General features: G+C 38.7%; 1 protein-coding gene across 1 annotated transcript; it reads right to left on the bottom strand.

Moving 5' to 3' along the window:
* Window positions 1-741: 741 nt before the first annotated feature.
* On the bottom strand, window positions 742-13971 carry LOC149241646 (uncharacterized). Its single transcript, XM_089370607.1, has 3 exons — window positions 11201-13971; window positions 1601-2278; window positions 742-1559 (listed from the first exon to the last, which is right to left on the bottom strand). Exons 1-3 carry the CDS (start codon window positions 13572-13574, stop codon window positions 748-750), a joined length of 3864 nt encoding a protein of 1287 aa, XP_089226733.1. The 5' UTR covers window positions 13575-13971; the 3' UTR covers window positions 742-747.
* Between the last annotated feature and the right edge of the window lie 304 nt (window positions 13972-14275).

Raw genomic sequence — 14275 nt, 5'->3', positions numbered from 1 at the left:
TCAAAAGCTGATTTTGAAGGAGAAATTACCTGTGTATGTGTGAAACTGTTTTATGCTTTTACAATTTACGTTTTCAGCTATTGTGTGATTGATGCTACCATCTGAAATTAATTGCTATCTTAAATTAAATTCATCAAGTCATCTATTTAATTGGGATCATAAGGACAGCAGTCACCGAGGGTTGGGAAGTTTTAGAAAATCATCATTTGCTTTTTTCGGTGTTTTTGGTTTCTCTAAAAGATGAATCTGTGCCATTGATTTCATTATTGTTTGTCTCTGTCAAATTATCCTTGCAATATGTTCAAGTTCTGCTCTCCTTTGAGTGTATATCATCTTTGTGCATCTGCAATCCTTTTCTTGTTTATGTTCATTTCTCCGCATCCATTGCTTTAGGTGGGCATGAGGGTTATGTGAAGACTACAAGCCTCAGGTTTAATTCTACTTTAATCTGCCTCTTAGGGTTCGGGATTCATGGATCAAAGTCAAAGGGTTAACTGAACAATTTCAAGTTTGACAACTTACAATATTATTCAACTTACATTAAACATAACCTAAAATCTGACTTATAGCCTGAATTCTGGCAGATCTATTGACTCAGGTCAAACAGGCACTCTCATTTCTTTTACTTTTATTTCCACATTAAACAAATAGATTATATGGAAGCAAAAATTCACCTAACAATATATACGGAAAAAGAAATGTTTACCATTCCAAGGACAAAGCCTATCATGCTCCCGCTTTCATATGTTATACCAAACTCCAGTTTTCCATTTTCCGGCACAGCTTACTCACTTCATACAACTTGCATGTCTTGAAGAATCCATGATTTAATAATGTTGAGTAAATAACAGAATCAAGTGCTATCCCTTTCTCGACCATTTCATGATGTAACATTACAGCTGTTTTCATGTTGCCAATATTGCAATGTGCAGAAATTAAAACTGTATAAGTGACAACATCAGGCGTGATTCCTTTTTCTACCATTTCATTGAACAGTTTGAGAGCATCATGCAAACAGCTTGCTTTGCAATATCCATCAATTAGAGTAGTATAAGAGACGACATCCAGCAATATTCCTCTTTCACCCATTTCACGTAGTAAAATAAGGGCATACTGTAAATGACTCGTCTTGCAGTAAAAGTTCATTAAGATGGTATAAGTTATGACATCAGGCAAAAGACGTCTCTCCACCATATTGACATAAAGAGCTAAAGCGTTCTTATTATTTCCTGTTCTGTGAAATGCAGCAGTAAGAGTGCTATAAGTAACCACATCAGGCATAATCCCCTTTTCCACCATAGCATAAAAGAGTTTTAAAGCTTCATGAATATTACCTATCTTGCAAAGCCCGTCCATCAAACTAGTGAATGCTACAGTATCGGGGACAAGCCCCTGTCTTGACATTCTAGAATACATCTCGAAAGCCTCTCTAATATTTCCCTGTTTGCATTGTCTTGCAATCAAAGTATTGAAAGCATCGATCCCAGGAACAAGGCCTCTCTTTAACATTACTTTGAGGAATCTTTCAGCCTCCTGCACTTCCCGAATTTTACAAAGTCCATAAATTATTGCCTTGCAAATAAATGCATAGGAACAATACCTTGTTCCATCATTTCATCTAAAAGTTGAAAAGCTTCCTGCATATGGCCTTCATTACAAAGTCCACTAATAAGTGCATTGTAAGTAACAATATCAGGAACAATGCATCCGCCAACCACATTGGCATAAAGCTGAAACGCCTGTTGCAAGTTGCCTTTTTTACAATACCCAATAATTAAGCTCGTATAATTGACCATGTCTGGAAAGACATTTGTTTCCACCATCTCATTTAACAAATTTAAGGCTCCCTGCATGTTGCCTTCTTTACAATGAGAATCAATCATAATATTGTACATAACCCGGTCAAACTTAAGCCCCGAATCTTTCAACTCCTTGAAAAGCTTGCGAGCATCATCCACTTTCCCAGCTTTACACAAACCATCAAGCAGTGAGCTACAGGTAAAATTGGTCGGCTTTATATTCCTCGATAACATTTCATTGAGCAGAATAAACGCATTTGTAAGATCACCATTCTTGCAGTACCCATCAATAAGACTGCTATAACTACAAACATCGTGGACTAAACCTTTCCTACCCATGTCCTCAAAAATCCTTCTCGCCTCAGTTAAGTCACCTTCACAGCAAAATCCAGGGATAAGCACATCGTAACCATAAGCATTGAAGGAGAGGCCTTTCTGTTCCATATCCTTGCGAAGCTTCAGGCCTGCTTCTGTATTGCCTGCCATACAATATCCATGGATAAGTACAGTATAGGTAACAACATCTGGAATGATTCCACACCCTTCCATTTCTCGTATATAGTCATTTGCCTTCTGCAATCCGCCTTGTTGAGTGAAGGGTTCATCTCCTCAACCTTATAATGTGGTAGAAAAAGATAAGCATGACTAACTAGTGGTTTTTTTGAGTGAAGGGTACATTCTTGTTAAGGCCGTGGTAGAGGAGTTCAACAATCAATACCACCAACATCAACAAAGTTCAACAATCAATGCCACCAACATCAAGGTTCTTAAAGGGCTTCATGCTCTTGATCAAATGCCAATCTCATACCCTCACGCATCATAGAATCAAATGGAAACATTGCAAACCCCCAAACCATGAAATACTGAAAACCATTAAGTCTTCTGAATTTTGAATGAAATCTAAAATTCTAGTTTCTCCATATGAAATCCAATGAGGTTGAAACCACTCTCAAACACCCTGAGTCATTTCATGGTAATGTTAAAAATTTAAGTAAAAGGATGAAAGTGACAATTCCTTTATTTTTCATTTTCATCTTTTTACTTTAAGAATTTAACATTACCATTAATTGCCAACATTGCTAGGGTTGAGATGTGTCCGGCAAATGAGAGGGTAGGCATGTTTTTCTTGGAGGGACTATTTTTGTAGGAAAACAACCCCAAATTTCCCTAAAAACAACTTTAAAACTCACAAAACTGCATTTTGTGGGGTCTATAGCTGTCGTGGCAATAAACCGGTCAATTTATGATGGAACTAGCCGGTTTGGTCCGATTTTTGTGAAATTTGGGCGAAATGGACCCTTCAACTGGGTTTTTTGGCCAGTTTGACCCAGTCGCCCAATTAACCGACCAGCTTTCTGTTCAAGTCGGTCGGTTTTTAAAACTATGGTTGTGGATGCCACACGTCATCTCCATGGGTGTCATATGAACAATGTGGTGCCTCCTCTTTCCAGCATTAGAGCTCCATCAAGTGCAACAAGCCCTCCTCAATCATCCTAAGGATGACCATCCTCATCTAGACCCTGGACCATGGCATGCCTATCAAGTAGTGTCAAGGCTAGACTAGGGGCATGCTAGGTCCACTAGTACATCATCAAGAATCCTTCGTGCTAGGCAAGAGAAGCCTAGCGTTCTGGCTCCTCAGGGTACTCTGGGATGTATCTCAACTGCTCCAATCATCAAAAGGTTTGACGCTCTACCAAGAGTGGGCAACACTGCATCTGCCAAGTCATCATGCTCTTTGGAACGTAGTGTATGGCCTGAGCATCATGTGGAATGGGGTCCCTTCAAGGCCTATGCTACTCTAGACCACTTGGAAAAACCAACTTAAACTCAAGTAAAAGCAACCACTCATTAAAGACTAAGATCATAGATGCATCTAAGTGGGTCGTACTTAAGTGTTAAGGGCATATTAATACTTCAAACTTGGATCACCTTCAAATATCTAACTAGACCAAGTCCCATAAAGGTGTTCCCTACCTTTATAGGGGTGGCTAAGTAGTCAACTCTATTAGGTGCTTCCAACCCCCAGGGGAAGGTGGTATTTCCAAGGCTAATCCTTCAGTCTATGTTGCACAAAACTTTAGGAAACCAACATTTCGAGTCATACCCGTACCCGAAAACTCTGAAACTCAAACGAAACTCGGCCATCATGTAATCATCTATGAGAGTTAATATACACTTGGTTTTCCTTTTAAAGTGTCATCTATCAGCCTTATTCCCTTTTTTCTTGCAAGATAATGTGTTATTCTCTTATTTATAATTATATATATATGATGTTTAGGCCGATATTTCCAATTCTGAGAGGTGAATTTTCTAAACATACCTGTTTCAAAAACTCTGAAACGTTTCGCATTTTGTGCAAGTTAGCCTTCAATCAATAGGTGTTGATGTAAGTAAGTGGCAATGGAGGGGAAAGACTTCATGGCCAAGTGTCATGGTCAGGGGACCAACTAATGGGAGTTCATATCCCGAGTTTATAGATGTAATGGAGGGAGCAATTATGGATGCATGAGTTACCCTATTCGGTGTGATTTCTACACCCCTATGATGCGTTTGTTACTTCATTTTGATAATGCTTTGCAATTTGGTGCGTAGCTCAAGGATCAAAGCTTTCTCTTTATGGTATAGCATTTATTTGACCCTTTAAGATGAGGCAGTTTATCGCCCATCAGAGTTGGGATATGCAAGGGTTCCTTTAAATAAAATGGAGCATCAAGCGTTCTAGAACCGAGTGATGGCTAATGAGGAGGGTAGAATTCATGTTAGGTTTTTGCCCATGCGCTAAGTTATGTCCAAGTCATCTTTTGCATTTTGATTTTCTTTTATTTCATTGTGGCCGTATTATGCTTTTCCATTCTTTTAGCTGCATCAACCTCAAAGGTAATGTTTTACAGCCCAACTCAAGGATATGGATAAGAGTGCAAATCTCAATGAACCAATGACAAGTTAGACCCGAAGAATGGAGATGATATCAAGGGCTTGTAATGTGACAAGGAAAGTGTTAAATATGGTGTAAGGGAGAATGAACACGCTATTTCAATCTGGGTTTTCTAAGTAGTGCCCAACCTGTAACCGCAAGGCCTTAAGGGAAGTCCTAGTGAACTAGGGCCTAAAATCAACCCCCTTGGTAAGGTGAGAGAACAGATTTACATTCAAGATCGGTCAATCATCCAAATCACCCTTTTATCCACACTAAATGCCCAAAACATTAAGTAATAGCACCTGATTGCAAAATAATCAAAGTTCTTGTTGAGTGGTAGCCCGCGTTCATACAAGAGGAATGTCGGATGGTAAGAGGTGTAGTGACTGGTGTAGATGGTGGAGGAGTAGGGTTGTTGGTTAATTGGTTGTCCAAAATAGGAGAAAAAATTTCTTCTAGGGGGTTACCCATTTTGGTGGGTAAAACCCACCTTCATCAGGTGAACTAGCTAGATGAAAGAAATCATTGAGCAGAGTGTGGATGAGAGGCAACTAAGAGTAGCTGTTTGAAGATCGAAATAGGGCTAGTATTGTTGGAAAACATAACTAGGTTCGGTCTTCATTTAATGTATTTGAGTCCTCTTGTAATGTACTTGTCAAAAGAATAAAGAAAATAATTTTATTATTATCATTGTGACTTATTCAAGCATTGGTTTCTGTTAAAATTGGCAACCAGGGCCAAACTCTGTGTGGGTCATCTTATTAATGGCAGCTGATATTTTTCTTGGATCCCTCTCATCGAGAGGTGTAGGATTGATCTAAATATCATCTGATTCCGATAAGTATTCAAGGAGATATGAATTTATTTGTGTTATGGGACAATTCGTCAAGGTCGGCCAGTAACCAAATGAACCCCACATGTGCTCAACGTTTAGTATAAATAGAGGTGCCTTGAATGTCATTTGGACACACACTTGGGATCTCTTCCTCTCTACTTGTCTCTCTGTTGAACTATTGAAGACATATAAGAAGAATTGATCAAGAGTTTCCCCACATTGGGGTTTGTCCCTGGCTAGCGCCACATCTTGTGTCCTCTTGTCTTGGCTTGTCTTCTGCGATTATATTTATGTTCTATCTGCAATTTACTTTAATGCTGATGCGATTGCTAATCTGGAAAAGATATTGAGCTAACTGTGAAAAATTGAAATAAATTTCTCTCGCATAGAACATACCTAAAATTAACAGTTTCATGCTTGGGTCACCATGTTTTAGGTCAAAGTCCCCATTCAGGACTTCTAGGATTTATTCTGAGTCAATAGAGTCATTGTACTTTTAAAGAGACCCTTCTTGGGTTTTTGAATCATGTAAAAAGGTTATGTATTAAGTAAAATGTAATTTATGTATCCTCCACATCAAGTTGGCCTAAGGACAGTAATTTGACCTCACATGGAGCCTATAAATACAAGCAAGTCGAATTCATTTGGAGCACACTCTCTCACAAGAAGTTCGATATCTCTTGAAGCCGAAGGAAGTGCGAAGTATGAAGCCGGGAAGCCAAAGGAAGTGTGAGTTGGGTGGAGTCTAAGGAGAAGAAGAAAAACGAAATTTTGGTGCCTCTCTCTCTGTTTCGTGCCCTAGATTGGGAGATCGAAGTCTTCCAAGTTTTGTTGATGCCGAAAGTTGCTACATAGTCGAAGTTGCTAGAAGAGAGGTTGAAGGTTTGGGAGGCTGACTTGGTGTGGAGGGAAGGTTTTTGTCTAGGGTGGAGAGTCTCAAAGAATACTATTGAAAGGAAGAGAATTTTGACTGGGTTTTGCCCTATCATAGTGCCTACATCTGGTGTTCATTGTTTTATGTGCTTTCGCTTTGGTAATTGCTTGATGAACTAAAAGAAATAAGATATAAAGAATCGTAATAACAAATCGAGAACATCACAAGTAATTATCAAGAATAAGAAAATATTTCTGCCTTTCTGATTTTCTAACAAGTATTTGGCAAGGTGGATCAAAATGAGGAAAAATAGCCCCTGGGGGTGACAACGGGTTGGTGGGTAACAAGTACCATTCCTTTTAAACTCCAATCAAGTAACTCTTTAGATTTTGATGATGCTTTGTTTGTTCTAGGTCTCAAGAAGAATTTGCTATGAGGTTTGGTTATGGAGGATAAGGGTGATGTCGTGGAGTTCAAGAACCAACAAGCCCTCATCAAACAAAAGGAATCTAGCCTAGATACAACTTAGGTAATAGGCGTTAGAGAAGGTAGCTTTTAGAGGTTGCATAGTGAACTAATTTGAGCCCTAGTTCATAACAATTGTAGCTCGCAAGAGTTGTGGCACAAGAGGATGGGGCACTTGCATCACAATGCATTGCCTATTCTGAGGAAGATATTCATAGGTCTTCCACGGTACAACAATGAGCAATAGGGTACATGCAAAGGGTACACACTTGGAAAGTATGTCAAGGTTGTTTTCTCAAGTTCTAAGGAGATTCTAAATGTATTACATTAAACTATATGTGGGCCAATGGCAATAGCATCAATTTTAGGAAGTGTTTGTTATGCTTCCTTCATTGATGACTTCTCTCACAAGACATGGATCTACTTCTTGAAGACCAAGGATGAGGTTTTAGCAAGTTTCAAAAGTCCAAAACATAAGTTGAGAACCAAACAAGGAAGAAGATCAAAGTCTTAAAATCAAACAATGGGGGTGAATATACCTCCTAGGAGTTTAAGGGCTTTTGCAAGGAGGCAAAAATCAAGAGGGATCTAACTACTCTATGCAACCCACAATAGAGTGGGGTTGCAAAGCAAAAAAATCAATCCATCATAAGGGATATTGTGGCCATGATTCATTACCAAGACTTGCCAATGCTTCTTTTGATGAAGGCATGTAACATAGCAATCTAAATCCACAACTAATGGCCTCACAAGATCTTGAAGAACAAGGCATCAAATGAGGAATTCATGGTGTGAAGCTAGAGGTGAGTCATTTCTCCATCTTTGGTTGTTTAGTTTATATCAGTGTACCAATAGAGAGGATGACCAAGTTGGAGCTCTCTAGAAGAGAGGGCTTATTTTTTGGTTTACAATCAAACTTCTAAGGCCTACAGGGTCTATATTCCAAAGCAATGGAAGATAGTAGTGAGCAAGGATGTAAAGTTTTAGGAAGATTTTGCACCCATAAAGTCTTGTAAGCCTATTCCAATGATAGAGGATGAGGGGGCAAGAATCTTTAAAGGTTAAGAGAGGGTCACGGATGACTTCCAAAGCCGTATAGCAACCTTCAGGTGAAGAGGATATAATGGTCCATTCTGATTCTATGAAGACACCTCAATGGTTCGCTCAGACATTGAGGATGCTCATGAGTATGATGAGACTCTTAGGAGCACATTTAGAGAGAGCAGCCCTCTGACAAAGTTTCCAAACTACTTGACATTAATGAGCATACACATACATTCAAAGCCTTCCAGCTTTCAAGAGGTAGTAAACGAACAAGTTTGACAAGATGCCATGGTTGAGGACTACATCTCCATCATCAAGAATGATGTGTGGGACATAGTGCCAAGACCAAAGGAGAAATCAATTGTGAGTTCCAAGTGGCTCTACAAGATTAAACATGCGGCAAATGGCACCATTGAGAATTTCAATGTGAGGTTTGTGGCAAAAGGGTTCTCCCGATATGAGGGAGTGGAATATGACGAGACATTTGCTTTGTACACTTCCATCTAGCAATTATGTCCTTAGTTTCATTTATGGAATGGAGGATACATCAAATGGATATAAATACGGCTTTCTTAATGGGATCATTGAAAAAGAAGTGTACATAGAGCAGCCTCAACGCTTTGGGTAAATGGGAAGGAGTCCCATGTTTGCGGGCTTAAGAAGGCTTTGTATCGACTCAAGCAGGCACCAAGAGCATAGCAGTGGAATATAGATGGATATTTGAAGAATACGAGCTTACACTAAAGGTGAAGAAGATCCTAATTTATATTATATCTTGTTAGGATTGATCTGCTTCTTTTGGTGTTGTATGTAGATGACTTATTTCTTATAGGTTTAGAGAAGCTCATTGCAGGGTGCAAACTAGATATGGCAGCTAAGTTTGAGATGGACACTTGCACGATGCATTACTTCTTAGGATTGGAAGTTTGGCAAAAACCAAGGGAGATTTTCCTTGGGCAGGATAAGTATGCAGTTGAGATCTGAAAGAGGTTTCGGATTGAGGACTACAAACCTATGGCCACACCCATAATTACTAATTTGAAGGTGACATCTTCATAATCAAAGTTGGTAGATGACATGTCATACAAGAAACCGACACTAGACCAGAATCCAGATATATGTTTTACTAGTAAACAACTTAAATCAATTCATGGTGGAGTCAAGGAACAAGGGCATTGGGTAGTAGCAAAACAGGCACTCAAGTAATTGAGGGGCACAGTGGAGTATGGTCTAAGATATCCTGGAGATGGTAAAGTGAAGTTACAAGGGTATATAGACTTAGATTGAGCGGCTAGTGCAACAGATAGGAAGAAAACCTCATGGTACTACTTTAACTTGGGTTCAAAAATGATATCCTAGTTCGATAGGAAGCAAACTTCTCTGGCACTGAACTTAGCAGAGGCAAAATACTACCAGCCAATACTAGTAGTTGTGAAGGCATCTAGCTTCGCAAATTACTTGCAAGATAACAGATAGGAAAGGCACCTCATGGTACTACTTTAACTTGGGTTCAAAAATGATATCCTAGTTCAATAGGAAGCAAACTTCTCTGGCACTTAACTTGGCACAGGCAAAATACTACCAGCCAATACTACTAGTTGTGAAGCCATCTAGCTTCGCAAGTTACTCGCAAGATTTTCTAATCAAGAGTTTGATCCCCACGGTCATTTACTATGATAATCAGAGTTGCATCAAACTCTAAGAATACAATATTTCATGACAAGTCCAAGAACATGGAGATGAGTTATCACTTCATACAAGACAGGATTTAGAAGGAAGCAGTGAAGCCCCGGTATATTGCCATAGATAAGTCAATGATTTAATAACCAAGCCCTTCCTGAAAGGGAAGTTTGAAGCATTCAGAGGCAGACTTGGATTGGTACAAAATTTCCTTCCTCGTTAAGGGGGTGATAGGAAATGTAGCTTGAGCAGGAGAAACTTTTTGCACAGGTTTTAACATGACCATGTAGAAAGTGGTTCAAGACCTTTTATTAGTGACCACTTCTGAAAAGTTATCACTTATTAGTGACCACTTCTGAAAAGTTATCACTAATTCTATTTTTTAATTCGCTTAGGATAAAATGAAGTATCTTATGTTTTACAATTGAGTGTAACAAAGTGCATTTAATGCATTAATGACTTAGAACAGATTTAATCTCAACCATACATCTCAAAATCAGATTAGGGTTTGGAAAGTTAGGGTTGTGGTAGATTAAAGTTTCAAAAAAGCATAGATAAAACAAGATAGAGAGGTGTTGTTTACAGTTGATCAATTGAGAAGGTTAAGTGTCAGAAGAAGAGAGAGCAGCACAATGCAAGAAGAGGATTGACCTGCGGGTTTCAGAAGATTGAAAAGACAGCCATATAGCAAATCCATACAACTGTTGTCTGTCTTTTATGTGCAGGCCATACTTTCTCTGTATGTCATATGGCTCAGTTTGATAACCACGCAACCACTGTTTTAACAGCTTCTGGAGGTTTCCTTGTAAGCTTTGATTAAGGAATCAAAAGCTGATTTTGAAGGAGAAATTACCTGTGTATGTGTGAAACTGTTTTATGCTTTTACAATTTACGTTTTCAGCTATTGTGTGATTGATGCTACCATCTGAAATTAATTGCTATCTTAAATTAGATTCATCAAGTTATCTATTTAAATGGGATCATAAGGACATCAGTCACCGAGGGTTGGGAAGTTTTAGAAAATCATCATTTGCTTTTTTCGGTGTTTTTGGTTTCTCTAAAAGATGAATCTGTGCCATTGATTTCATTATTGTTTGTCTCTGTCAAATTATCCTCGCAATATGTTCAAGTTCTGCTCTCCTTTGGGTGTATATCATCTTTGTGCATCTGCAATCCTTTTCTTGTTTATGTTCATTTCTCCACATCCATTGCTTTAGGTGGGCATGAGGGTTATGTGAAGACTACAAGCCTCAGGTTTAATTCTACTTTATGCTGCCTCTTAGGGTTCGGGATCCATGGATCAAAGTCAAAGGGTTAACTGAACAATTTCAAGTTTGACAACTTACAATATTATTCAACTTACATTAAACATAACCTAAAATCTGACTTATAGCCTGAATTCTGGCAGATCTATTGACTCAGGTCAAACAGGCACTCTCATTTCTTTTACTTTTATTTCCACATTAAACAAATAGATTATATGGAAGCAAAAATTCACCTAACAATATATACCGAAAAAGAAATGTTTACCAATCCAAGGACAGAGCCTATCATGGTCCCCGCTTTCATATGTTATACCAAACTCCAGTTTTCCATTTCCCGGCACAGCTTACTCACTTCATACAACTTGCATGTCTTGAAGAATCCATGATTTAATAATGTTGAGTAAATAACAGAATCAAGTGCTATCCCTTTCTCGCCCATTTCATGATGTAACATTACAGCTGTTTTCATGTTGCCAATATTGCAATGTGCAGAAATTAAAACTGTATAAGTGACAACATCAGGCGTGATTCCTTTTTCTACCATTTCATTGAACAGTTTGAGAGCATCATGCAAACAGCTTGCTTTGCAATATCCATCAATTAGAGTAGTATAAGAGACGACATCCAGCAATATTCCTCTTTCACCCATTTCACGTAGTAAACCAAGGGCATACTGTAAATGACTCGTCTTGCAGTAAAAGTTCATTAAGATGGTATAAGTTATGACATCAGGCAAAAGACCTCTCTCCACCATATTGACATAAAGAGCCAAAGCGTTCTTATTATTTCCTGTTCTGTGAAATGCAGCAATAAGAGTGCTATAAGTAACCACATCAGGCATAATCCCCTTTTCCACCATAGCATCAAAGAGTTTTAAAGCTTCATGAACATTACCTATCTTGCAAAGCCCGTCCATCAAACTAGTGAATGCTACAGTATCGGGGACAAGCCCCTGTCTTGACATTCTAGAATACATCTCGAATGCCTCTCTAATATTCCCCTCTTTGCATTGTCTTGCAATCAAAGTATTGAAAACATCGATCCCAGGAATAAGGCCTCTCTTTAACATTGCTTTGAGGAATCTTTCAGCCTCCTGCACTTTCCGAATTTTACAAAGCCCATAAATTATTGCCTTGCAAGTAAATGCATTAGAAAAAATACCTTGTTCCATCATTTCATCTAAAAGTTGAAAAGCTTCCTGCATATGGCCTTCATTACAAAGTCCACTAATAAGTGCATTGTAAGTAACAATATCAGGAACAATGCATCCACCAACCACATTGGCATAAAGCTGAAACGCCTGTTGCAAGTTGCCTTTTTTACAATACCCAACAATTAAGGTCGTATAATTGACCATGTCTGGAAAGACATTTGTTTCCACCATCTCATTTAACAAATTTAAGGCTCCCTGCATGTTGCCTTCTTTACAATGGGAATCAATCATAATATTGTACATAACCCGGTCAAACTTAAGCCCCGAATCTTTCAACTCCTTGAAAAGCTTGCGAGCATCATCCACTTTCCCAGCTTTACACAAACCATCGAGCAGTGAGCTACAGGTAAAATTGGTCGGCTTTATATTCCTCGATAACATTTCATCGAGCAGAATAAACGCATTTGTAAGATCACCATTCTTGCAGTACCCATCAATAAGACTGCTATAACTACAAACATCGTGGACTAAACCTTTCCTACCCATGTCCTCAAAAATCCTTCTCGCCTCAGTTAAGTCACCTTCACAGCAAAATCCATGGATAAGCGCATTGTAACCATAAGCATTGAAGGAGAGGCCTTTCTGTTCCATATCCTTGAGAAGCTTAAGGCCTGCTTCTGTATTGCCTGCCATACAATATCCATGGATAAGTACAGTATAGGTAACAACATCTGGAACGATTCCACACCCTTCCATTTCTCGTATATAGTCATTTGCCTTCTGCAATCCGCCTTGTTTACAGCAGGCATTAATTAATATGGTATATGTATATACATTAGGAGAAACACCCATCCGCCCCATTTCAGTATTAACAATGGACGCCATCTTCATTTCATTATTGTCAATTAAACATTTGAGAAAGAAGTTACAGCACAGAACAGAAGGCACAAGCTTATGTTCCTTCATCATACAAAATATCTGAAGGGCATCTCTCAGCATGCCACACTTTGCATAAGCCTTAAGGAGCACTTCCAATAAATGGGTATTACTCTCTTTGTCCATTAATGCTTCAAAAGCTTCCTTGGGTCTAAAATTCAAAACCTTTTGGGAGCCGACTAGTTCCCTGACCATATAATAGGCCTTCCTGTCCATCCCTGACTGAGCTAAAATGCGAATGAGTGTTACATATGTTTGGAGAGTATGACAGAATCCTTGATGTTTTATGTGATTGAAAAAACGAAGAGCTGCTAGTGGGTCTGTGTTTGACTTCTGCAAAAGAAACAGTACATGGTGAGGGGTTAACCTGGAAACCGTTTGAGGACTGAGAAGGGGATTTATATGCCAAAATGCCTCCAGAATAATCAAGCCTAGACCCTTCGCTTCATCGTCTTCATTGTCATCGTTAGTATTTTCTTCACTTTGTTGGTAGTGCGGCATTGAATGGGCTGCAACAGCAGAACAATATCGTGCCTTCCTCCCAATTTCCTTCTGTGATATTGAAAGATGGAAAACCAATTTGAACTTGGACTTCATGCTCATAAGCCATAACTTTATAATTGTATAAAGCGCGAAGGCTGGGGTTTAAGGTTTATGGGATATAAAACTGAAAGCGCTCAACTTCGAGCTTCTGCTACTATTGTTGTTTTGTTGCAGGAAACAGCAAGCAACTCGACCTAACGACGTGTCCGCAAGGGCTAGATGTACAGTACTAATTATAGAAATACTGAAAGAGGGAGAAAATGGCCCCAGACAGCAACATCAGAAAGGATAGCAAGAGCCCTGATTCCAGTTATGACCCTGGCCTCTCCGAATGTTAGCATGGATGGTTTTGTTTTCCATCATCGAAATCCTGAAATGATTGAATATAGGGTTTAAAACTTGACATTTAAATCGAGGGAAGATGGGTTATGAGATGCAAGTTTACTTTGAGGGTCGATTCTCTCACTTCGTGGGTACGGTTTTGTTTTGGTTTTTTCAAGAGTGGGAAACTTATCATGATTCGGTTTTCAAAATTTGTCATAACTCCGTTGGTCAAAATTAACAATGTTATTAGTAGTATTACTAAAGCACAAGCAAGGTTAGGGTATACCGTACACTATTGATTATGCATAATTAGCATTATTATTAATTTAAAATAGATATGATATTTTAAAAAGCTAGATGTATTCCTTCAATATCAAAAAAGATAATGTTTAGATAGTCTTCGGCAAAATCACATAACCAATCTTTTGTCGACGCGT

This window comes from Pinus tabuliformis, chromosome 8 (genome assembly GCF_031772625.1).
Source record: "Pinus tabuliformis cultivar Carrire ecotype Pingquan chromosome 8, CPIR1, whole genome shotgun sequence".
Classification (NCBI taxonomy): domain Eukaryota; kingdom Viridiplantae; phylum Streptophyta; class Pinopsida; order Pinales; family Pinaceae; genus Pinus; species Pinus tabuliformis.
The sequence above is the reverse complement of the archived record's forward strand: the minus strand, read 5'-3'. Positions and strand labels throughout refer to the sequence as shown.